General features: G+C 36.4%; 1 protein-coding gene across 1 annotated transcript in view; it reads left to right on the top strand.

Moving 5' to 3' along the window:
• The window catches only part of MAN2A1 (mannosidase alpha class 2A member 1), a 115,066-nt gene that overhangs the window by 13,074 nt on the left and 76,823 nt on the right, over positions 1 to 25,169 (top strand). The window contains exons 3-7 of the mRNA XM_042822838.1: positions 6,540 to 6,684; positions 17,601 to 17,772; positions 19,346 to 19,473; positions 22,082 to 22,255; positions 24,233 to 24,419. Of these exons, the coding sequence (XP_042678772.1) occupies positions 6,540 to 6,684; positions 17,601 to 17,772; positions 19,346 to 19,473; positions 22,082 to 22,255; positions 24,233 to 24,419 (806 nt within the window). The remainder of the gene's footprint in view (positions 1 to 6,539; positions 6,685 to 17,600; positions 17,773 to 19,345; positions 19,474 to 22,081; positions 22,256 to 24,232; positions 24,420 to 25,169) is intronic.

Here is a 25,169-nt window from a genome sequence, read left to right as displayed (position 1 = left end):
TAAATATTCATAGTACTCTAACACAAAGATTAAATTTTGAATTCCAGCTTTCTCTCATTCTACAAGTGAAAGTGTTTCTATTGTAGGCAAAAGACAGTGGATTTACGATGAATAAGTTTACACATCTGAACAATTGTAACCTCTGATTTATCATTTGTAACACCTCTCAGCTCTTCAGGGATAGGCATTTCCTTAATATGTCTCTCACAGAGATAAGATTTTTAAGGGTAGTGATATCTAACTTTTTGTGTTTGTGTTGCATGTTAAGACTTCGGCATTAGCCTTAGCTTGTTTTCAAGACAGTGGATTAACAGGTTATTCCTCACACAGTCCTTTTTCATATTAAATTTTTCTAGGTGCATTAGAAATAAGTTAAAGTGAATATGAATGTTGTGAATTTTGAGGCAAAATGTTTTGGCTTAAACTGAATGACCTGTTAACTTATGATTAGAAAGTGAGTGTTTTGTAGCAGAGAGTTTGTTCTATCAAACAGCATTGCTGTGCTCTTTGTATCTGTTGTAGCTTCCGTGGAAATAAACAGGAGAGTTACTTCTGGAGCTACTTACGTGATTTGGTTTATGATGGTTTTACTCACTTCTAAGTCTATAATACATGTGTGTATAAGTAACAGGAAATGTTCTCCATGCTGTTCCTGGATTCTTACTTACACAGGTGGAGAATTCAGTATATCATAACCTTATAGTCATGGGGTTATCAGCAATCTATTATTAAGTAATTTTAATACTGCTTTATATACAATTTTTCGTTGTGCTAGTCTGATGTGCATTTCAGTTATAGAATCTAAAATCTTGGTGTTAGCAAATTTCTGGTTGCACCAATTAATCTGAGTTAACTAATCTAAGTTAGTGTTTTTAAATGGCTGTACCGTTTAATGACTCACCAAAGTTGATATACTCTGCAACCTCTATTTATTTTCATCTAGATTTTTACAGAGTAAGAAATTCTGAGCAGATTATTGAAGAACATTTTTTTTTAATTTTTCAATTTTTAAACAGCTTATGAGTGTTAATTATCTGCTGTTCATAAATATTAACTTAGAACTGTAGATTGAACCTTTATTCTTCTGTGTTTGTCTTTAAAGAGAATATATGACAAAGAAATGAGAGAATAGAAAGAAATGAGAGAACACAGGTGAAATTTAATGTTGGGGTAATAATAGAGAATGAACGCAGAAGATGCTTCACTGAATAAATTATGGGAATCCATTATAGTTATCCGTAATGGAGAGGCCATTAGGAGAACAGATTCAAATTTGGATTAAAAACCTCTAATATTTCAATGAGAAATATTACAAGGTGTTGTTATTCCAAGAGGTTTATTTTCTTTGCGTAAACTGGAGGAAACAGTGTACTAATAACACAAGAACCAAAAAGTTTTTGGATAGTATTGGTGAAGAATGATTTTTAATGGGAAAATTGTGAAACAAGAAATGATGCACTTAATTGCTTACAACACCCTTCCTACTTTGTGGTGTAATAGAGCTGGCTGCTGAAAATAACATTCACCTGAGAGCTTAACTTATTCTGAGGTATGTCCTCTTTGTCCCCTTCAACCACTGAACCATCTAGTATTGTGCATAGTAATGTTGCTCTGTTTAAAACTGAGGGTTTTTTTGTTTTTTGTTTTTTGTTTTCTTAAAGAGAAAAAAATGGCCTGAATAGGCATGAACTGTGTTTTTATTTCTTTAGTTTGCATATCTACAACTTCTCTGGGTAATATGTTTCAGTGCCTTACCATCCTGTAACTAAAGAATTTGTATATAACATCTAGCATAAATTCTCTCCTTTGTAGTTGAAAGCCACTGCTCTTGCCTTGTCACTGTCAGACAGCGTAAAATTTGGTCTGCCTCCTGTTAGAAGCTCCCTTCAAGTACTGGAAGGAAATAGTGAAGTCTCTCCGGAGCCTTCTCTTCTGCAGGCTGAACATGCCCAGCTTCCTCTGACTGTCTTTGCAGGGGAAATGTTTCAGCCCATGGCCCTCCTCTGGACCATGAAGTTCAGGCTCTTGATTCTTTCCCTTGACCATATTCCTTAAGATCATGAACTCAATCAGGGCATTTTTGCTTGACTTCTTGTTTGTTGAGCTCTTAAGCTTAGAATAGGTGATTCTTGAATATTAACCAGTGTTTTTGGATCCTTTTTCTCTTCAGGGCATTATCTGTTGAGCAAAGAGACTGAGGTCAGCTCTTTTGTAGTCAGGTCTTGTGTTCTTTTTTTTTTTACATTTCTCATGACATTGAACTCTCACATCTCCACTGCTGTGTTTGACCATCCCCCAAAAGCCCCTCCTTGTTTGCATGAGTGAGATTGAGCAGAGTACCTCTCATTACAGATTGTGATGGAGGCACTCCAGGAACTTCCTGTTTGTTTCTGCCTTGCTGTGTTGGTAATTGGCACGGGTGAGCTGCCCCTGGTTCTTGCAAACCAGGCCTGCAAACATGATGGTGCTCCCATCTCTCTGCAGATGGCCCTATCTGCTGTTCTCCTTGTCAGGTAGCCTATGCCAGTCACTCACTGCAATGCCATCCAAACTATCTTTTCTATCCTTATAGACAATCTCTCAGTTGGCTCCTTTGTCAGTATGTAGACAGAACTCCATGCACTTGAGCTTTCTCACGTAATGAGTAATTCCCCTTCTTTGTCTTTCTGGTCTGTCTTTCCTCAGGAGCTTGTATTCCTTCATTTTGGAGCCATCTTGCTTTGTCTCACTGTAGGCCCTTCGCTTGTTAACCTTGTCAGTTATTTCCTTCCTCACAGATCTGCTGACAACTCTCTCTCTCACCCAGCATTCCTAGCAGAAAGCTCTTCCTACCACGGGAGCCATTCTACAGGCAAAGATCACTTTGTCCTGCAACAGGGTGTAGTAGTTAGGGAGCTGAGCAAACTTAGAGCTCTGTAACAGCCTGCATCTGGACCCCTTGCAGGAAGCAGACCTCTCTAGATAGCACCCCAGGTCCTTGAGACAGTTATTTCAGAGAAACTCCAACATCTGTTCCTGAGTTGCAGTTCCCAGATCTTGAACCATATGAGCATAGTGTCAAATCCCTTTTTATCTAATCTGTATATATTAATATATGTTATTATTATATATTGAGTGTATTGTGGACTGTACGAATCCTGCAGAACGCAGAAACCCTGGTGAAATTCAGGCACTGCACATGAGAAAGACTCCATAGGAATGTGTGTGCCTCCATGAGTTATTGCTTTTTAAATAAATATATTTTTATGCTTGATACTTAAAAAGAATTTTTCAGTCTTAAGGTGTATTATCAGTAACCAGCAAATTTGCAGAGTATGCACTTCATTTTCTATGAAGGATGCATTTCATAGAAGAATCATAGTTCTTGAAAATCAAATCCTAGAAAAGCAAGGAAATGTTTTTAGCCTAATATCCATATAACCCTTCCTTGTTCTCCTTGAACTGGCAAAACAAAATGTGTGTGCTACTGTTGCACCTGTGTTTTCTGTTAAACAGTGTTGTTCAAAGGTGGAAGTAATTCTGGCACAGCTGTGATGGGAGGTCATTTCATGCAACTCAGATATTTAGTCAAGGCCCAGCTGACGCCCTGCTAGTTCTAGGTTTATGATGGCTTATATTCCGAATTGTATTTAAGTGCATGCACAATCTTAGTCCTGAAAACAGTTTGTACTGTATGTATTTAAATTGTATTTTTGCTGAATGTATGCCTTTCTCTTAGATTGTTCTCTCAGGCAGAGGTAAAATTCAGTGACTTTTTTTTTTTTTTTTTTTTCTGAAAGCACATGAAAACTGACAATTCCAAATGCTGTGTTTTTTGCTGTTAATTTTTCTTCTTAGCTCAATCACAAAAAGCAGTTGTTTAACGTGAGTTGTTGGATCAGGTGTAGAAGTCTACTAAAAGAATAAAACTTTCTTGACTGCTGTTTTCAATTTCATCTATTTCTTGGTGAGTAAATTTCACACAACTGACATTTGTTTTGGGCCCAACTAAGCCTCTGGCTTGATTTGTAAGTAAACCAAAAATTAGTTAAAAATTGCTTTTTTTCCTCTTTTTAATTCTTGACTGACTTGAGTATATTAGAATATAACTTCTAAAATGCATATGTTTGCCAGATACTGAATAAAATGAAAGGGGAAAGAAGTTTGGGTGTTGGATCAGTTATGTGCTCCAACTGTGCAAATAAACAGATAAGAAATAGATGAATCTAATCTATGTTTTGACAATGCTGAATACAGATTTCTAAAAAGCTAATCTTCTGAAAACCAAAGGCAAAAACAAAAAACGTAGTTTGATGGAAGCTGAAGCAGCAATTTTGTAATTTAAAGGAACTGGCTGAAGGTTGGCTTGGGGTAGCTAATCACTATTTTCAACACTGGCATATAGAAGAAACTGCTTTATAACAGAGCTGCTGTGTTAACTGTCAAGGTTTTGACTTTCTTATAGTTACTGCTTTATTGTTGTCTTATGGTGTAGTCAGGTAAAAATATCCGGTGTAATGAGGATTTTTTTGGCAGTTTATACATACTTGTGGTTCAAATCCCCAATCTCTAAAGCTTTCAGAAACTGGAAATTCTTTCATTGTGATTCATCTTGGAATAACTCTTACTTTTAGCTGTTGTAAGTGCAGCATTATGATGTGTGATTGAGCAGTGTGTTTACCTTGGCAATCACAAACGCTGTATAATGTAGGAAAAAACAGCTTCCAGTGAAAGGCCTGAGATGACTTCATGCAGGATCTTGTGTTTCTAGGTGGATACTAAATCAAAATGCCTTACTGTGTTGGAACTTTACCTGAGTAACTTTACTGAGTAACTCTTGTTAGGATAACATTTTTACCTGTATTATCTTTCTCTGGCATTACAAAGGTCTGATGCTACTGCATGTATTTCTAGTTCCCATTGAATCCCACATTTCCATTTCTTTTATCCCAAAATAGTTTCTGCTTTACTAACTTCCTCATGTCTTCCACTTACTCTTCATCCATCCTCCTGCCAGCTGAAATGCTTTTCCTCTCAGTCCTTCGCTTCCACCTTCTTTAAAGTGATCTGCTCTGCTTGAAGGAAACTTCTGTTTGTCTTCTGTATTTGTAAACCCTGCATCAGGGCCAGGTATGAACATATCCTGTTTTCAAGGCAGGAAATTTTTTGTATGAACGTTTGCGCACAACACCTTCAAGTACCAAGGCCACATTAAAGATATGCTAGAATAATTGCAGTCTTAATGATCTTAGAATCATACAATCCTTAAGAGTTGGAAGGCACCTCTGAAGGCCATGTAGTCCAATTCCCTTTCAGTGATCAGGGACACCACAGCTAGATCAGGGTGCCCAGGGCTGTATCCAACCTCACCTTGAAAGTCTCCAGGGATGGGGCACCAACCACATCAATGGGCAGCCTGTTCCAGTGCCACACCATCTTCACTGCAAAAGAATTTTTGCTTCTAAATCTGCCTTCTTTGAGCTTGAAACCATTTCCTGTTCTGACACCACAGACCCTGCTAAAGACTCTGTCCCCTTCTTTCTTGTAGCTCCCCTCTAGATACTGAAAGGTCACTATCAGGTCACCTTGGAGCCTTTTCTTCTCCAGGCTGACCACCCCCAGCTCTCTCAGTCTGTCCTCGTAGGAGAGATGTTCCATTCTGTGGATCATTTTTGTGGCCTTTCTCTGGACGCACTCCAACAGGTCTATATCTTCCTTTACACAGTTTTGCAGTTTTGTTCTGAGATTGAAGTTCTTCCTTGAATAGGAAAATGTGATTTTTATCTTCCGTGCTGGTTCATTTCTCATCTTCTTGCACAATTGTAAATATCACGAAATCTGTATGCTGAGGAAAACCACAACAGAAAAAAACCACAACTTTTTATGCACTTATAATTTCTGTCAACACTGTTGTAGCATAATTTAAAATAGGTGTCTTGTTCTTTTTGGGCTGGTATAAGATGGCAACTTGAAGTTCTATATTGTTCATGTTTTGAGCCTAATATTATGCAGTTCAAATTAACATACCCATAGTTTGCTCCGCTATACCTGCTGTGAAATTAAACTGAAATTGTTACAATCCTTACCTTCTGAAAGTATTTTTTTTGTCTTGAGTTATCACCTAAGTGTACAGGTCTGGAAAGAACTTCATGGAATGAAACCTGTTGTTACAGATACATTGTGAATTGCTTTCAAGTTGAGGAAGACTTTAAGCTAACTAGTTTTTTTTGCAGGGTTTTTTTTGTTTGTTTGTTTGCTTGCATACTTATTGCAAAAATGCATCTAATTCTATTTAGATTTTAAACATGAATTTAAAAGGTAGTTATTGTTTGATTTTTGGGGGGGAAAATGTTAAATGATATCTTTATCTAAAACTGCTTACATAATTCAAAAATACGAAGCAAATTTTGGATGTGTGTAAGGAGCTTCATCTTATAATTAATCTCTCCCTTTGTAATAAACAGGCTGACCCAGTATTACTGCTGGTTTTTAAAGAAAACAGCTTCGGTTTAATAGAATTTTTTTTAACGAATTTCTGTTTTATATTTATCCCTTTTTAGATGCTGGATGTCTATGACATTCTTCCTTTCGATAATCCAGATGGTGGAGTTTGGAAACAAGGATTTGATATTACCTACAATGAAAATGAATGGGACAATGAACCACTTCAAGTTTTTGTTGTGCCTCACTCGCATAATGACCCAGGTAGTACTTTCTGTTTTGGCATGTAGGGGCTTTTGAATTAAGTAAGATGCATACTATCATTTCTGTTATAATCTGAGTGTTTTTGAGGCACGCTACATTATTACTTGACTGTTTAGCAAAACAGTCAAACAGAAATATAATATTAATGCTGTTGACTTCAAGGGACAGCTTGTTACAAGTGACGTTATTTGCATACATTAACTGGGGTTAGAACTTGAGTGCTGTTATTAGAAGGTAATGGTTATTTTCTGTGTTTATGTTGCTGATAAACACAGTTTATTCATTGGTGCATCAAATATTGTTTTTATGTTGATTTCTTAGTGTAACTTGGATATTAAATCCTCAGCCACTGCTAAAGGAATGTACTTTCTGGAAGATGTTGCACAGTCAGAAACCTCAAACTTGCCATTAAAACTTCCCCTATTCAACTGTCTCTGTTCCTTAGCCTAGGAAAACTATACTGGGATAATATGAAGTCAGAAATTAAAGTAAAATCTGACTGAAGTAAGACAGGTAATTTGAATGTAAGTGACTTTGAATACACTAGATGCTCAGGAATAAAACAAAATGAAAGCTATAATCTGGAGAGACTGTTATCCAGTTATAACAGCTAAAATAGTGTACTGTAAAGTTACTCAGAGGAAGTCACAATACAAACTCTGATCCATGTTTTAGTTGAACTGTCTTTAAAGCTGTGTCAATGTGTTTCCTCTCTAGTTGTGCTCCTGAAAACTTTTCCAACAGAAGCTACACTGTGCAATTGTCTAATGAATGTGAAGTTGTGCTATAAGAATGTGCAGTGCTTTCTAAGTCTCTCAATCCTTTATAAAATGGGCTGTGGAATTTACCTTTCTCCCTTCTTTCTAATGATGCTAATAACATCATATTCTAACTGGAGGCAGTACATTGGGATCCCATTAAAGGTTAGTTGCTGAGTGTCACCTCTATCCTCAGATGATTTTAGCTAGATTGAAAAATAACTTCTGCACAAGGAGCTTGATGGTTGGGGGTTACAGGTAAAAGCTTAAAAGGGCTTTGCTTAAAACTTCTTAGGTGTCCATTTACATCATGAGGTTTGATAAAGGCTCAGTTATACTAATTTCTCTTCAAGTGCAGTATATGACAGTGCAGGCTAAGAGCCTGCATTTTGAGTCAGTGTTTTGCTTGACCCTTTTCCATAGGTCAGGAGAAGAATCTTTTTTGTCACTGAAAATTATCTTCCAGATCACTTGTTCTGATGGACTTTTCCAGACTTAAGCAGGAGATAGATGCTTTCCTGTTCTAATGCTAAGTATGCTGTTTTATAACTGCCTAACTAGATACAAATGCTGAAATGCTAGATTCTTTCCTTTTCCTATTTTGAAGTACACTGCTCTGTGTACTCTCCATACGAGTTCCATAACAGAGCAGTTTTTTACAAGGTCAGGGTTTTTCCTTGTGTAAATTTTTTTAGAACATAACCCTTGGTTCTTTTTCTGCAGGTTTTAGTAATCTCGTTGTCTTTATTTTTATTGTTTTAACCTGTTGTCTAGACACTCCATCTGTAACAGTGTTCTATGTAAGATCAGGTTGGTATGATTTCATTCTACTACCTGGCCTGTTTAACCGATGCTTCATTCAGAAGCATTCAGTTCATTCAGAACTGAACAATTTATTTTGTTATTCTGGAAGGTCTCTTTGGACCTAACCTTCAACTTTCTGACCTTCATTCTTTTCCTTAATCTTTATATCTACTGATAATAGTTATGGAAATGCTTGGGTTAGAAAAAGCCTTAAAAATCATCTAGTTCCAGCTCCCCTGCTGTGGAAAGGCTTGGAATACTCCAGATGGAGCATCATTAGTGCAGAACAGGTGCACCCCAGGATCCTGTTGGCCTTTTGGGCTTCATGTGTTTGCTGGTGATTCGTGTCCAGCCTTTTGGCTACCAGGATCTGCAAGTCCTTCTCCATAGGTCTGTTATCAGTGAGTTCTTCTCCCAGTCTGTACACACATCTGGGATTACCATAACTCAAGCACAACTGCTTGCACTTGACTTTGCTGAACCTTGTGAGGTCTTCGTGGGCCACTGCTCAGGCTTGTCCAGGTACCTTTGGATGACTTCCCTTCTTTCTGTTATATCAGCTGCACTACTTGGCAGACCACTGTCTGTGTCATTAATGCTAAAGATGTTAAGGAGTTAGCTGTCCCAGTACCAACCCTTGAGGGATGGTTATCACTGGCCTCCACTTGGACTTGCAGCTGTTGATCACAGCTACATAGTCCAGCCTTTGAATCTGTATCTCCCTAACTTAAAGAGAAGTTGCAGATCCGTGTCAAAGGTCTTGTGGAAGCCGAGGTAGGTGACATTTATTGCTTTTCCTTTGTCTACCAGGGCTGTTGTTCTATCATAGAAGGCCATCAGATCGATCAGGCATGAGCTCCCCTTTAGTGAAGCTAAGTTTGGCTGTCTTGGATGAGCTCCTTGTCTCACATGTGAGTTAATGTAGTGTCCAGGGGGATCTGCTCATAATAAGAATCATTGGCTTATATTATCCCAGGTCTTCCTTTCTCCTTTTCTTAAAAATGGGAGCGATGCTCCTCTTTTTCCAGTACCAAGGACTTCATTTGACAGTCGTGGCTTTTCGAATGTGATGGAGAGTGGCTTGGCAACCACATCAGCCAGCTACTCCAGGAACCTGGGATGCATGTCGTTAGTTTGTACACATCTAGCCTCATGAGGTGGACTTAGACTTCCTCTAGTTTTACATTGAGGAATTTTGCCCCCGTGGCTCCTGCCTAGAGGTTGAGTGATGTGAGAGGTGTGAGAAGCGTGATCACTATGCAGATTGTGGCAAAGAACTTGCTGAAGAAAAGAAATTCTACATGTCTGCTGAAGCCAGTTCTCCCCTCTCTCCTTTGCCTTGCCTCATATGACTGATCTATCTAAAGAATTCTTTCTTGTTTTCACATCCCATGCCTGCTGAAAAAGCCCAATCAAATGGGGAACACTTGCACTCATGACATCCCCATCAGGCCTTTGCAGGACTTTGGCATTTTGGAGTTCTTCACCATCAAGGATGTGGGCAGCTCTGTTACTCTGCAGAAGATCTATCTGGGTGCATGTGCTCACCTAGTGTAGTGGCCCCTCTGTCTGGGTTTCCTCCTCACACTGACTGTGGTGGCAGGTGGTCACCATGTTTGCTTCAATAGTGTGTTGTACCCTGCTGCTCTCAGAATTGAGATAGCAGGCTGTCTGGTGGCTTGCCTGGGCAAAGCGTTGAGCAAAAGGCTGCACCAGACTCTACTGTTGTGCTGTGCCTGTGGCGCAGTGTCACTGTGCTCCTGGTTGCTAGGACTGCCTTTATACCTGTGGGTGTGTTATGCTGCTGCTCCTGGCCCCTCCCACACCTTCTTAGCCGGGTTAGGCACTCCTCAAAGCTGTGGGTGGTGCTATCCCTGCCCTAGGGTCTCCACAGTTTGTCACAGTGTGATCCCACATTCCACTGTACAGTGTATCTGCACTGGAGCTGGTGGCATTGGAGAATCTGTCCTGCCTCTTTTAGTCAGGCAAGCAACTGCAGTAGATTTTCACAGCCAACAACTTTTTGTTGCCTGATGACCACTGACACTGGGTGTCAGTCTCAGTTTCAGCTGGGATGGAATTTTTTTCTTCAGTTATCTGAGATGCTGCTATTTTTTTGGTTCTAGGAGAAAAAAACTGTTGGTTACACATAGATGTTTGTAGCTAAGCAGTGCTGTACAAAGCCAAAGCTATTTGCAGTGAAGGGCTCAAGAAGTGGTGAGGGAACAGAATTAGGGCAGCTGACTTAAAGCGATATTCCATACCATATGACATAAAGCAGGAGTTATGAAGGAGGTGGGACTGCATCTTGCTCTTTTTCACTGCTCAGAAGGCTAGTTGGGCATTGTTTGGGGGATGGTTAGAATTGCTTGTGCATCATTTGTTATATACGTTTATGTATATGTGTGTATACATATATACATAGTCACAATTATTATCTTTTTCCTTTTCTTTGTCTGAGTACATAGTTTTATTTCAACCCATGAATTCTGCGTTTTTCTCTGTCATGTTTGGATTGTTTGTTGTCTGTGGAGGAAGAAAACAAACGAGAGAGAAGCAAAAACATTTTTGAGTTGCCAATATTACTAAAATTCTAGGACAGACTTTGCCAGAGTTGGTCCTGCCAGCCCCTTTCCTTGATTAATTTCTTGTGTTGTCATTTACAAAACTTTCTTATCCTGAAAGTATGCTTGCAGTATGTCTGTCATTTCTTTAATTTTACATCTGAATGGTGATGTCTTTTGGTGTGCCTGCAAGTTCAGTTTAATGAAGTTTTATCTGATCCCGCCCTGCCTTCTCCAGCAGTGCTCTGGCCTACATCCAAACACAGAAGCGTTGGTCATAATGAATTTTGCTTCTGAGATGGATTTTTACCAGCAGTCAGTTGTTTATTTTGGAGGAAGTCAGTCGTTAAATCTGTAAGGTACTTGTTCTACCAGCTCTGAAAGAAGTCCTCCGTATGGTTGCCTCTTATATAATAACGTTTGAGTAATTCTGTGAAGTTACGAGACCTGTCTCTTTTTTCTTTTGTGATTTTTTTTTTTCCTACGTAGGGCATCCCTGAGGACCTGTTCAATATCTTGGCTGACATTGGAGATAACTTTCACCTTTCATCTTGCTGGTGTCTTGTTTTGGCTAATACCTTTAATATTAGTATCTAAATGACACATTTCTTTAATACAAAATCTGTATTTAGGAAACCAAGAAATCATCATTTCCTTGTGCTTACAATCTAAATGTTTTCAATCACAGTCAGATTTCTTTACTGATATCAAATAGCGTTAGACTGAGATGCAGTACTAGTGTGTGTAGTCCCTTCCATCACTATAGCTGTGATTGTGAGACGCTGATTATTGTTTGCTTTAGGTGCAGTGTTATCACAGGAAATCTGCAGGCTTTTGGTAACAGCACTTTAGTGGAATTGTCTTCAGTATGAAAATGCTTACTAATAAGCACTTGAAATAGAGAAAATTTATCTACAACAGTGATGTAAAATCTCCTGTATTTTGTATTTATGTATCAGACAATGGTTACACGATTCCTTTGCCCCAGAGAATTAAAAGAAAATGCCTTCAGGTGAAAAAGCTTTAAGATATGATGAACCTACACTGTAAAAGTGAACATGAAAAATATTTACCAATAGATAGGATGGGTTGGTAAAGATGTAACTAGAAGCCTATACTGTATTTTCTTATCTGAGAGTACGTTAGCTTTTCACGTAACCAGTTATATCTCTGAAATCTGTAGCTGAAAAGCAAAGAAACTGCCCTGAAGCAGAATCCTTAAGGAAAGAAAAGGTAGCTTTCAGTTCTGAGCTCTGTTTTTAGGAGTGACACTTGGTCTGATGCTCTGAAAGACTTCGTATTGCTAGATTCTGATAAATTTGCCTTGCATTCTCCCATGAGAACACAACCAGGACCTTCAAAGTTAGAACTCTGTGATTCTTCCTTCAATAGTAATATATGCGTTAATTATTGGGAAAATAGGTATGAGAATGAGTATCTCTCATGCCTTGGATGAATTGTGGACATAATTGTGTTTCAGCTACTGGCAATCAGTGAAGATCAGAGCAGCTTGCTAACATGAAGTCAAAAGACTTCAAAGATAACTGACCAACCCCTGTAGCATTTATTGCTGTATTGACCATGATCTTGATGATGTTTTTTTCAGTTAGTTATTATAGAATTGAGACTTGTGAACTTTGTAATACATATGTGTGCATATGTTTCAGATTGTAAGACTGTGAAATGGAAAGTTTACTGATCAGTGTGTTCATGTTATCTTCAATAGGAGGCTTTAAAATACAATAATTTCTGTTCATTTAGACGTTAATAAACGGCCACAATGTTAAACAGGGAACTGTCTGTGGTGATTATGAAAAGATCATAAAGTACAAACTGAATGGTGAAGACTTAATATTTCTCTGTGAAGGAGGATGAAGTCTAGGAATAGAAACAGAATTTGCAGAGCTAGGTGTTTATTTGATTTGTTTTGTGATGTTCTGAACTACAGGAAACTCAGTTTTTATTACTGGTTTCTCAGTATTTCTGTGGTTGCATGTTGGATGGTAGGTAGCTTTTAGGTAAAGAGGTTTTCTTTTCATTTTTATGTCAGGACAGTTCCACTGAAAATTGACAGTACTGTTACAGAGAGCATGCTTTTGATTAATGATCAGTGTAATTTTTCTTCCCATCTTAGGCACAAGGGCAGCAGATTTGTTATGCACACAGCAGAAATATGCCTTGCATTGTGTAAGCCAAACACATTATTCTCTCTATGCTTTTTTTAATTACCTCATATTTCATGACAGATTTTGCTTTTGGTAATCAAATAAGTTGTTAGTTATGATTATGAAAGTAGTGTGTAGCAAGTATGGAATAATTCTTGGAATTTATTGAAGAAAAATCTTTTACAAGATGAAGAATGGTACTGGAAAATAAGAATACTCTTTTACCATTTTAGTATAAGGATTTCTCCTCCTGAACAGTATTACTAGGGAGAATAACTTTGGGTCAAGTTCATGCTCTGCTTATGTTTTGAATTACCATAAATGTTGCAGGTAGCTTTCTGTCATGTTGTGGTTTATACTATGCCAAACAGAAAAATGAGAATTAATCTTAAGACTGCTTTAACTTTTTCAGTTAACTTTACCTCAAAGACAACATACTTCATCAAGTTTCTGTGCCCATTCTTAGCCAAGGAGTTATTCGTGGTTATTGCATAGGCACTTTTTATGTGAAATTAGCATTGAGGTCTTTGTCACGAACTTTTTTTTTTTAATAGCAAAGCAATAAACTTGTTTACTTTCTTTAGTTTTGACATGAATGGTATGGGATCTCTGAATAAAACAATCGATGCATAGACTTTAAGGACTTTTGTTTTTAATTACTGGCTCAGCAAGCTTTTGGATTTTTTATTTCTAGTATTTGTGTTATTACTGACTGTTCCTGTGTATGATTAGTGAAGCACATGCACCATTTTAAAGTTCTTGAAAGCACTGAACTTGCGGCTATGTGTCTGCCAATCTTGTCTTTCGTTCTTTTTCTTTTTTAAGCTTTCCATGTTACCGAAGTGTGGATATAATGTGAATCTAGACACCCTCCTTCAGCTTTTTGTAATAGTTTTCTGTCTTCCAGGAACTGGTTAATTTAGTGTTAAACAGAACTATATGAATTTTAAAAAAAAAAAAAAAAAAAAATCACCAATATTTTTTAAACTAATTTGGGTGTGCATCTTAAAGTTCCCAGGATTAAAGTTTCGCTACTTTATTGTTTTACTTTTCTGGATAGCTATGCAGTGCTAACTGAAATTCAATGGTTTTACTTAATTGTGCAGTAAAATTGATAAATCACTTAAACTTCTTTTTTCAGTTACAGAAGGTACTGAAATGTGAATTTTAGACTAAGTGATTTAATCTGATCTACTGTAAATTAAGTTGCAGTGCAAACTGCCTTCAAAAATGCATTTGTCTAGTAACTGATAGTATTCTAGCCATTCACTAGATACACTTTTATATTTTCAAGGTTGATCTCTGATTCTTAGCATGATCAGGTAAAGTGCTTTTACGTATATGGTTACTTTTTGCATTATGCTAGTTTGTCCACTTCTGTTCTAATTTTTGTTTTGAAACTTTACCTGTGTCTCTACTTGCGTGTCTTACAGTTTCAGGGAGGAACTGAGATGGGAAGTATAGAGAAATGCTCTAGAATTTTTTTGAACATCAGTTGCGTTGACTATGGGGCATGACTCTTGGGTTCTGTCAACCAGGAAAAAATGTGTGAATGTTAGGAAAAGTGGAGATAGAGGAAGTAAAACCCCAAACAGCTAGATCATAATTTGTGGTAAGTGAGGACAGCTGAATTTTTTTCACTTAAGTGGACAAATCCAAGTGAGGCAATCCAAGGTGTAGCACTACACCCTCTATTCCTATGTCATACACTTGCAGAAAAGGAAAGTAACTGGCAAAGCCCTAAATAGTTATGAAGTCAAGAATAGATAAGAAAATTAAAGACAATATTTTTTTCTTATTTACAATTTTATTTTGAGGAAGATCACACTGTGAGTTTAAATTGAGAATTGTGACTGCTGATGTAACTGTTTTATTTTGGCAATTGTAGCTTTAAGCTGCTTCACTCTTTCCAAAGTATTTGATTTTTTTGTGTGTATGTGATCCAAATACACTGGTAAACCTTTCAAGTTAGGAATAAACACTTAGCTTATGTGTAAGCAAAGTATGAACTGGAGTTGTACTAAAATCTTAAGCAATGTTAGGGACTGAGACGTGAATTAATATTTAAGGTGATAGTAGCATATAGGTAGCATTTGCAAGGGAATTTATTTATTATTCTCTTCAACTTCTGGTACTTAGGTAGAATGTTTACAGCTCCATGCAAAGTTGGACAGTCTCCATAAGTAAGGGGCTTAAGAGCTGTCTATTTAGAACTGAATGTATCAAGTTCAGGTTACCAGATGTACAGTAATGACATGTCAGGTGACGTTCTGATGGCTTGCAACTAATTGTGTGAGCACTTAAATTTTTCCTAAGACTTCCTCAAGATTCGGAGTGCTAATTCTGCCTCTGTAGCTTAGCTGAAAATATATTAAAAACAAGTCTCCAACAATTCTTTTTTCCTACATTAAAATGTAATTTTATGTCATTTGCTTTGTTATTTGTCCTTGTCATTCTTTATGTTGGTTTATTATTGAGATTTCCTATGATGTTTAAGACAACCAACTCAGTGTATGCTCCCTTTTATTTCCGCAAAGTAGTCAAGTAACAAAAGCATGCTAAAATGGCTTATGGTGGTGATGTATTTCTGCATATGAAGAACATAAAATGATCTGAATGGTTTCACCTCATTCTGCATGAGATCTGTGCTAATGCGAGAACATTATCCCTTGCAGAAGAAACTCCTAGTAAGAAGTTGTGAATTTGTAGCCTGCTACATGGAATTCATTTGATGCAAGTATCAATAAAGTATTTATTTGGTTTGTTAAAAGCTAAATTGGAAAAGATTATTTATCATGTAGCCACAATTCTTTGAGTAAAAGCTTCTGTAACCAATTACTGGTTGAAATAGATTGTGATTTTTTGCCAAATTCTTTGGCAGCATTTTGATTAAAACCAGCATAAAACTAAAATAAGCTCAGCTTGTTCTCTGCTTTTTTTTTTTTTTTTTTTTTTTTTTTTTTTTTTTTTTTTTTTTTTTCAGCCATTGTGAAATTGTAATTTACTGTCAGCTTTTTGTATTAAGCTTTCGATACCTTTGAGGAAAAGTATATTTCACATCTGGATTGAAAGCTCTCAAATTAACTTTCTCAATGAAATGTAGTCTTCTCCTTTAAATTGTTTATACGGAGAAACATAGATGTGGAGATTCTTCTAGATACAAAGCATCTTGTTTGTTTGTTTCTTTGTTGGTGTTTTATTGTAAAGACGTTGAACTAGCTCTTTTCCTCAGGAGTGTTACAATTTTCTTTTCAAGGTAGAAAACTGAAGTTTTTCTTCCTAAGATTGATGCCATCTACCTATCATGAATATAAAGCAGAATAGAATCTGAATATTGATTTAGAATTGTTGTAGTAACAAAAATAGAGTTTATAATTATACTGAAATCTTTTGCATTTATCCAACTGTTTTGAAACAGTATTAACTAATTCCAGAACAGCTTAATGCTTATTGTTGGCATTGTCATATGTAGTAGTGACTTCACAGAACAAAAACCAAGGGAAACCTGATAATCAGCGTGAAATCATTAGGGTCAGATTTATCTGGATGAAGTCCGCGCATCTCATGGAAACTTCCACAAAATCCTTAAAATGTAGGTGCCATAGGGATGGTTTGCAGTATCACTTGTGTTTTCTTCTGTACTTACTGTGTATTACTGAAGCTCAGCTACCGAGTCCCTTTTGGCAGCACATGCATTCATGACAAGAACTGTTTTGAAGAGTAGGAGTATTCTGCTCGTGTGTTAAGTAGGCAGTTTTATCTCCCCCCTCTCCCCATGCAATTATGGAAAGAAGACAGATCTTCCAAGTTTTGTAGTGAAAGATGAATGTACTTTCTCATATAAGGTATTAGGTAAGGACTTTCATGGAAGGCTATGCAGTGTGAAGCCTGAATGCATGGTTAATTAGATATGCATCACTGAATTGATACATTTTAACAGTCATTGCTGATAGACATCTGGTAAATGATGCTGGAGTTGTGCAGCAGGGCTTTAAGCTACTTAGTTGCTTCCATTTTACTTCTTTACACCTGAGGCTGTGCAATACCATTAATCTCTATTCATTTTATCTTTAAGGTCCATGTATAATGTGTTGCTAGTAATTTTGCTATGTAAGATTTTTAGATAAATAAGAAATTCAAGGACAATTATGGGGATATGTATGATGGAATAAGTCACAAGCTGGGAAGACACCAGTTAACGTATAGTCTTCTGTTGAGAGAGATGAGGAAGCATAATGGAAATCATCAAGGGATATGAATTTGCAGATATCTACATCTTTCTTTTATTTCTTCATTTCTGCTTAAATTACTTTTTAAAAAAATACACAAGTTAAAAATTTGCATATTCTCAGCTGATGGAAGTAGAATACCTAATAATCTGCATGTTTAATACAAGAAAATAAAACAGCTGAACTTTGTAGAAAACAAAGAATTCCCCTCCAAAAACAAAACAAGAAAAAAAAACATGAAGCCAACAAAAAGCCCTCAGAATTTAGCACTACAAACTAACTATAGCATGTAAAATTCAGCTGAAGTTTTTGCAGGGAGTGGGAATAAGATAGATCACTAAGACTTTTGAAAGTAACTTAAGTTTTACTTTTTTTTTTTTTTTTTTTTAAACTTAGGTTGGCTGAAGACTTTTGATGATTACTTCAGAGATCAGACACAGCATATCTTAAATAACATGGTTATTAAACTGCAAGAAGACAACCGAAGGAAATTTATTTGGTCTGAAATTTCTTACTTTTCAAAATGGTGGGATGGAATAGATAGCCAGAGAAGGGATGCTGTTAAAAGGTTTGAGCACTTTTGCTACTTCTTACATTCCATATTGCATGTTTTGATACTTCATGTGTAACTGACTACATTGTAAGCTTTATATTTCACTTGTGATGCAGAATTACTACAGCAAGTGCACTACTCAAGTACTGACTTTTTGTTTACTGTTTTCCAGTTAAAAATTACAACTGTTATGAGAAAGATGATATGATTCTCTGAGAAATAGAGCTTCATTACTGACTTACTGAAAAATTGTCTAAAAGTTTCCATGTCCAATCTTGAAGATATCATTCAAATTGTTACTAAATTGTGATTGTAAGCCTAACTTCTTTATGGAGTTCTTTCATGGTAGTGATTTATGTATATATTTTTTCCTTCAGTTACACACTTACAACACTGCTGTGAAATGACATTGTTCCTTGTTAAATACATTTTTAAGACACGTGGCACTTCAATTGTACAACCTTACTCCTCTAATTTATTTTTAAAGTCACAAGTTGAAATATAATAGAAAAGTAAATGATTTACATAGGCACTGAAGTGAGAAAATGTACTCCTTGATAAATATAAGTAAGGATCTAGTTAAGAGTTTTGAAAAACGTGTTCAGTTTTTAATGTGCTTTGCTTCAAGACTGGATCCAACTGTCGATAGCTCACCTCTGAGATGCTCTTCTGCTCATACTCCTCCTTCAGGATGCATAGGGTGCAGTATACTTCAGGGTTACGAAAGCCTCACAACTGCAGAGTTTATGCAAACATGAAAATCTTGAAAATGACGTGTAAATAATTTTTTAAAATATTTTTCTAATGCATGAATATATGTATGAGTTCTTTTTTGAGATTGAAGAAATACATTGGAACACTGTAAGAGGCAAATGTTAAGGAACTATGTGCTTTCTTCAAGGAAACTAGATACTAGTTTAAACTGCTGCAACAGTTAGGGAAACTGCACTGGTAACTTTTTGCTGTATGAATTACCATACTTTTATTGGTATTATCTGTATTAGATTATTTTAACACTTACACCTAGTATACAATAGTAAAACTAAATTATAGAGACAATCTGATGCTGGAAGCATCATTCTATTATTGACATCTTTATAGGGAAACTGGATCATCTTGTGTTTCAGGAATGCAGTTTAATGAGTGATCTATTCTGGAGCCTTTATATACATAATAAACTTTGAAGGTTTATTTAAGCTTTCTAAAACAATAAAAAGAACAAAGCATGGGAGACAGTAGTAGCGCTTTAATTGTGGCATCTCACTCAATTGACCTCTAGCACCATGACATGTACACTATTTCATTTTTGTAATTTATGCATGAAATATTTGAAATTATTTCCTGACTTGAAAAGAAAAAAGCTGTAGTAGAGCTGTAACTATTGTTGTACAGAGACATTAAGAAATATACAGTTCATATATTCATTTGTTCACTGTTTGGTTAAAAACGGTATAGTCCAGTGATGGAAGTAGCATGATTCAGATTTTGTCATTGTGTCCCTTATAAATAACTATTGGATATTCAGAAATGGATTTTAAAAGTGTATTTCTAGATGCGAGGTTTTGATCACAGTTTACATAATTTTCAGGTTAATAAAAGATGGGCAGTTTGAAATAGTAACAGGAGGATGGGTAATGCCTGATGAAGCTTCTTCTCATTACTTCACTTTAATTGACCAACTGATAGAAGGACATCAATGGCTAGAACGGAACTTGGGTATGTACACTGAACTAAAAGTTAACTGCACTAATACAGCTTTCTAAAAAATATGTCTAAAAAATAAGAGGCGCTGCTTGCTGTGCTTCCCAGAAATATTAAATCAGATCTTTGTAGTGAAAACCATAAGACTGACTCTAATATTTGTAACTGCAGTTTGCAGATAAACAAACAAAAAAAACTTTCTAGATGAAGTGTACTTAAATTATGTTCTATCCTGATGTGTTTTACTGGTCTTAGGAAGTGGGACTTTGGAAAATGATGACAGGTTTTCACATTCTTTGAATATTATTATTCTGTGTGTTTGGGTCTATTCTGTAGTCAGTATATTAATTGGACTTCTGTGTAAGATAATTAAAAATAATCTTAGAGTAATTGTAAAACCTAAATTTACTCTAATATTAAAATTGTTAGCATTAAAAAAAGTAAACAAATAAAGACAACACATTAACTTCCAGAACTTCAAGGAATTATTGGAGTAAGGTATTTTTGGCTTACTTCCATAAGAAGAGATAACCTCTTCTACAGGGGAATTATTTATTTAGTGATTTTAATGGTAGTTTAACATTATCCTATTTAATTAAATTATTTTGAAAAGTTGTTATACTGTTATCTTAATAGAATGGCTTGGTTTGGAAGGGACCTCAAAGATCATCTAGTTCCAGCCCCCCTTGCTGTGGGCAGGATAGAATCATAGAATCATAGAATCGCAAGGTTGGAAACGACCTGCAAGATCATCTGGTCCAACCACCCTCCCATTCCTATTAGTACCACAAGCACTAAACCACATCTTGTAGCTCCTCATCCAGGCACCTCTTGAACACTGCCAGGGACGGCGACTCCACCACCTCCCTGGGCAGCCATTCCAGTGCCTGACCACTCTGAGAGAAAAAGTTTCTCCTAATGTCCAACCTAAACCTCCTCTGGTATAACTTCTGGCCATTTCCTCGGGTTCTACTATTTGCCTGGGAGAAGAGGCCAGACCCTTTTACATCACAGCCTCCCTTCAGGAAGATGTAGAGTGCAATGAGGTCTCCCCTGAGCCTCCTCTTCTCCAGACTGAACAATCCCAGCTCCCTCAGCCTCTCCTCATAAGATTTGTGCTCCAGACCCCTCATCAGTTTTGTTGCCCTTCTCTGGACACGTTCCAGGGCCTCAATGTCTTTCCTGTAGTGAGGAGCCCAAAACACTCGAGGTGCGGCCTCACCAGTGCTGAGTACAGGGGATGATCACCTCCCTGCTCCTGCTGGCCACACCATTTCTAATGCAGGCCAGGATGCCGTTGGCCCTCTTGGCCACCTGGGCACACTGTCGGCTCATGTTCAGCCGAGCATCAACCAACACCCCCAGGTCCCTTTCCTCTTCACAGTCATCCAGCCACTTATCCCCAAGCCTATAGCGCTGCATGATGTTCAACCACATGATCAGACTGCCCAGGAATGCATCATGCCTGGCCTTGGACACCTCCAGGGCTGGTGGCATCCATAACTTTTCTGGGCAGCCTGTGTCAATGCCTTGCCATATTCAAAGAACTTCTTCCTAGCATCAAACCTTAAACTCCCTTTTTTTTTTTTTTTTTTTCAGTTTGAATCTGTGCCCCATGTCTTATCTCTATTTACTTGTGAAAGAAGTTTTTCCCCCTCCTGCCTCTGAGCTCCTTTCAAGTATTGGAAGATAACAACAAGATCTTCCTGGAGCCTTTTCTTTTCCCACTGAAACAGTCCCAACTTCCTCAACCTTTCTGCTTAGTAGAGATGTTCCAGCCCTCTGATCGTCTTCATGCACCCCCCTCCCCACCCCGCCTCACAGCATTGTGAGATCCAGCTTGAAAGACCAGGAAGGAATAGTAGTTTCCTGGCTTTATCATACCTGGTCTGTTCTTTTTGATGTCTCAAATGCAGGCCCCTGGTAGACAGCAAACCACTGTTTTTGTTTTTGTTTTTAGTTTTTTGATTTTTTTTTTTTTTTAATGAGAAGGTAAAAAGAAAAAATGTATTGAAAGGAGCCACACTGAAGAATTATTTAAACAAGAGGTGGATACAACTTCTTTATTTGCTAGTATGAAATTAAATTAAAAGGCAATAGTAACCACTATTATTCTGATGTTTGCCAGCCTAGTAAATTAATTCAGTTTTGAAAGAAAAAAAGTCCCAAAGCAAATGTAGATTAAAATTATTTAAATTACACTGACTGAAAATTAAACAAGTCACATCATGTTTTCATCTGTTTTCATCAGTTCATTTTCTTTCAACATTTCTTTCCAATTGTAACATCTGGAAATGACTTAAATGAGAAGGAAGTTTAATTATGTTTCCATGTAAAGCTGCTTGAGACAAAATGAAAATAGTGCCACAATATAGGGTACTACTCTCAGGTTTTTTTTAATGCAGTTAGACAGACAGGCTTGCCTCTAGGATATTAGATTTTTTTCAGAAGTAATTACTGTTTAATTCTAGATATTTAATTTCAAGGTGTGTTCTATAGGAGGCTTAGTACTCAGCTGTGTATTTTATTTTATTTTCTTTAACGTTCTGTATTTAATGGTCTGATTTGAACTACATTGGTACATCTTTCTTTCGTCCACTTTAACTTTTTACCTTGTCAACAGGAGTAAAACCAAAGTCTGGTTGGGCAGTTGATCCCTTTGGGCATTCACCAACAATGGCCTATCTTCTGAAACGCGCAGGATTTTCAAAAATGCTTATACAGAGAGTTCATTACTCAGTTAAAAAATATTTTGCAACTCAGAAGACACTAGAATTCTTTTGGAGACAGAACTGGGGTATGTGTTTTTCCTTTCTGTCAATGTGTATATTTTGTTTATACAGGGAAAATGTGGAGATGACTTGAATAAATACTCTGAAAAATCTTTACAGACAGGTTGTTTAGAGCAGTTAGTCTAGTTTAAAAAAAATTGAAGTTCCATTAAAAAAGAAATAGACTATTAATTTTATTTGAGGATACCTTTTGCAACTAAGAGGAAAAGTGAATACCTGAACGTTAGGGAAGAGATTAAAATATGAAAGCTGCAGTTTTTCTGTCGGTCATCTTATCATACTGTTTCTTTACTTTTGAATGTGTTTTTATTTCATTTTCCTTCTCCCATCTCTTTTACACAATATGTGAGGAGGGAAAAGTGTTTCATGTTTTTTTTAATGTTTTTTTTCCTGTTTCCCACTTAAAAACTTTAAACAAAAATTCGTTTTCATTTCAACTGTAGAAAAGAAGTACACTTTACTTTTAGAATAAATGTAATTGCTTTCTTATAAATTACATGTTATGCAGTTTGAAAGGTTTCATTATTAATGTGGTCATTATATCTTAGAAAACTGATATATGTTTAAATGAATGTGCTTTTCCATATGAATCTTTTGTTGTGCTTAGTATACTGTTCCGAGTCCTTATAAGCTGAACGGTGAAGATAGGCAGTCAAGTTTACTTCTTGCTTTTTTAAAATAAACTGATACGTCACTATTTTGTCAGTACAGAGCATAACAAGTTTGTTTTATACTTGCTATTGAAAGGTAGTGATGCTTTTGAAGTTTTATGGTATCTGTGTGTTGTTAATCAGAAATTGCAGTGAGAAAGGTACTCAAGGAAGGCAATCTACTATGCAAGAAAACTTCTCCTGAGGAAGACATAAAACTGTGAAATAATCTTTTAGAAACACTTTGCAGTTTTTTTTTGTTTTAATGTTGGCATATGCCACTCATTTAATAGATGACTTAACTGACCTGCCCGTTTAAAATGATGGCATGCGTAAGTCACGTGTATGCTAATGGTGTAGTGTTTGGATTTCAGAAGAAGGCTTTTCAAAAGAGATCGCAGATCAAAGTTCAAAGCACGCTCATCTGACATAATGTGTAGATGTAGTACCTGAGATGAAGATAACAGCTGTAGTTGAAAAGTAAATACATGTATTAGTGGATAATTGCCTTTTAAGGCAATATACAGGTTCCTTGGTACATCAGCAGCATTCATAAAATGCTTAAAATGCATATTGAAGTAAACAGCATTTGGAAGTTTTACCACATGAGCAAATTTAGGGTTCATTTAAGATCTGAAAGAACTTAAGGGTTTTTTTTTTCAAATTAAATTTTGGAATACCTTCTTTTGAGAAGGACAAAGTTTGTATACAGCTCTAGTTTTAGTGGGACAAACTTTAAAGAATGGACTGACTAATTGGAAAATTTAAGAATTCACAAGTCCTTACATAGAAGTATATGCACTTCTATTTACAAGTACCTAAAATGTATTTTAAGATTCTATGGAATCATACTGGTAATGTAATGAAGTCACGTGTTCCAGAAATCCAGATACTGTTAAAGCTCATCAACTCAGATGTGCTGAAGAGAGTAACGCCATATTTATTTATTTATTTTGAGGGAGGCTGTTGCATCATTTTATTTATTTTTGCGTAGTTTCTTCTTTTTGTTTGCTTGAAGTGCAAAAATATTTTTGTTCACTTCTCTAATTCTGGAAGTAGTCATCTTCGTGTGAGTGGGAAAAATCCCTAATATTTTCTTCATATATTTCCAAACCACTCATGCTTTGTTGGGATTCCAGTTGTGTTGGATCCATTTTTAGCCTTTATTATTATATCAAGTGTACATAGAAAACTTTCTGCTCTACATAGAATTTAGATACGGATATTTGAAGCAAGAAATTGTCTTGGTCTTGGATTGAGATAGTGGAACTGATTTCGTTCTGGCAAATTAAGAATTTATAGTAAAGGTATGCTCTATTTATTTAATTGCAGATTTGGGATCCAGTACAGATATCCTTTGCCATATGATGCCTTTCTATAGCTATGATATTCCTCATACTTGTGGTCCAGATCCAAAAATCTGCTGCCAGTTTGATTTCAAACGTCTTCCTGGCGGAAGAGTAAGCTGTCCATGGAGAGTTCCGCCTGAAGCCATTCACTCTGGAAACATTCAACACAGGTACAATTTTTTCATATTCTGAGGAAAATAACTTCAAAACCAGACAGAAGCACTGGTCTAAGATCACAACTATGATCAGCTTGGTGAGTTTATGTAGTTCTTAAGTTAAATATGTAGTGGGAAAATAATACCTAGTGTTTGCTCTTAAGTTCAAAGTGTAGTAGACAGTGAAGTTTGAGAATAGATGATAATTAAGGAAGACGCATTTCATTTTTCTTTTCCATTTCTTGTGATGTGAGTCTACAAGTTTTATAAGCTCTGGTAAATCCTGGTTGTAGGCATGCTAAATTTTTTTGGTTTTCCTGTTCACTTGGGCCTTGCTGACAGTGTACTGCGGTACATCCAGTTAAACTTGTGTGTATTTGATAATGAAACAAGAAAAGAAAAAAAGTTCAAATGTGACTCTTTCAGAATGTCACTTCAGTTTATCTCACTGTTTCAAATACTTGCCCCATTCTCTGCTCACACCCAGCCCCATTCACTGTAGTTCTGAACACCTCAGGAATCCAAGCTGTTAAGTTGTTGCAGTTTATTGTTCTGTTTTCTGAGAATTTTTTTAAACATTTTTTCTTTCTTTTTTTTTTTTTAATTTAATAACTTTGAAAAAGTTTTAACTATAACAATAATCTTGAATTGAATCAACTTTTCTGATGGTTGTTCTTTTTTGAATGAAAGTTCTTTCCCTACCACTATTTACCTTTTTTACTTCATTTTCGTAAATACAGGTCAGAATTCTCAACTAATTTGATG

Source organism: Centrocercus urophasianus, unplaced genomic scaffold (genome assembly GCF_019232065.1).
Source record: "Centrocercus urophasianus isolate 14NV4802_14NV808 unplaced genomic scaffold, USGS_Curo_1.0 seq_21, whole genome shotgun sequence".
Lineage (NCBI taxonomy): Eukaryota > Metazoa > Chordata > Aves > Galliformes > Phasianidae > Centrocercus > Centrocercus urophasianus.
The sequence above is the reverse complement of the archived record's forward strand: the minus strand, read 5'-3'. Positions and strand labels throughout refer to the sequence as shown.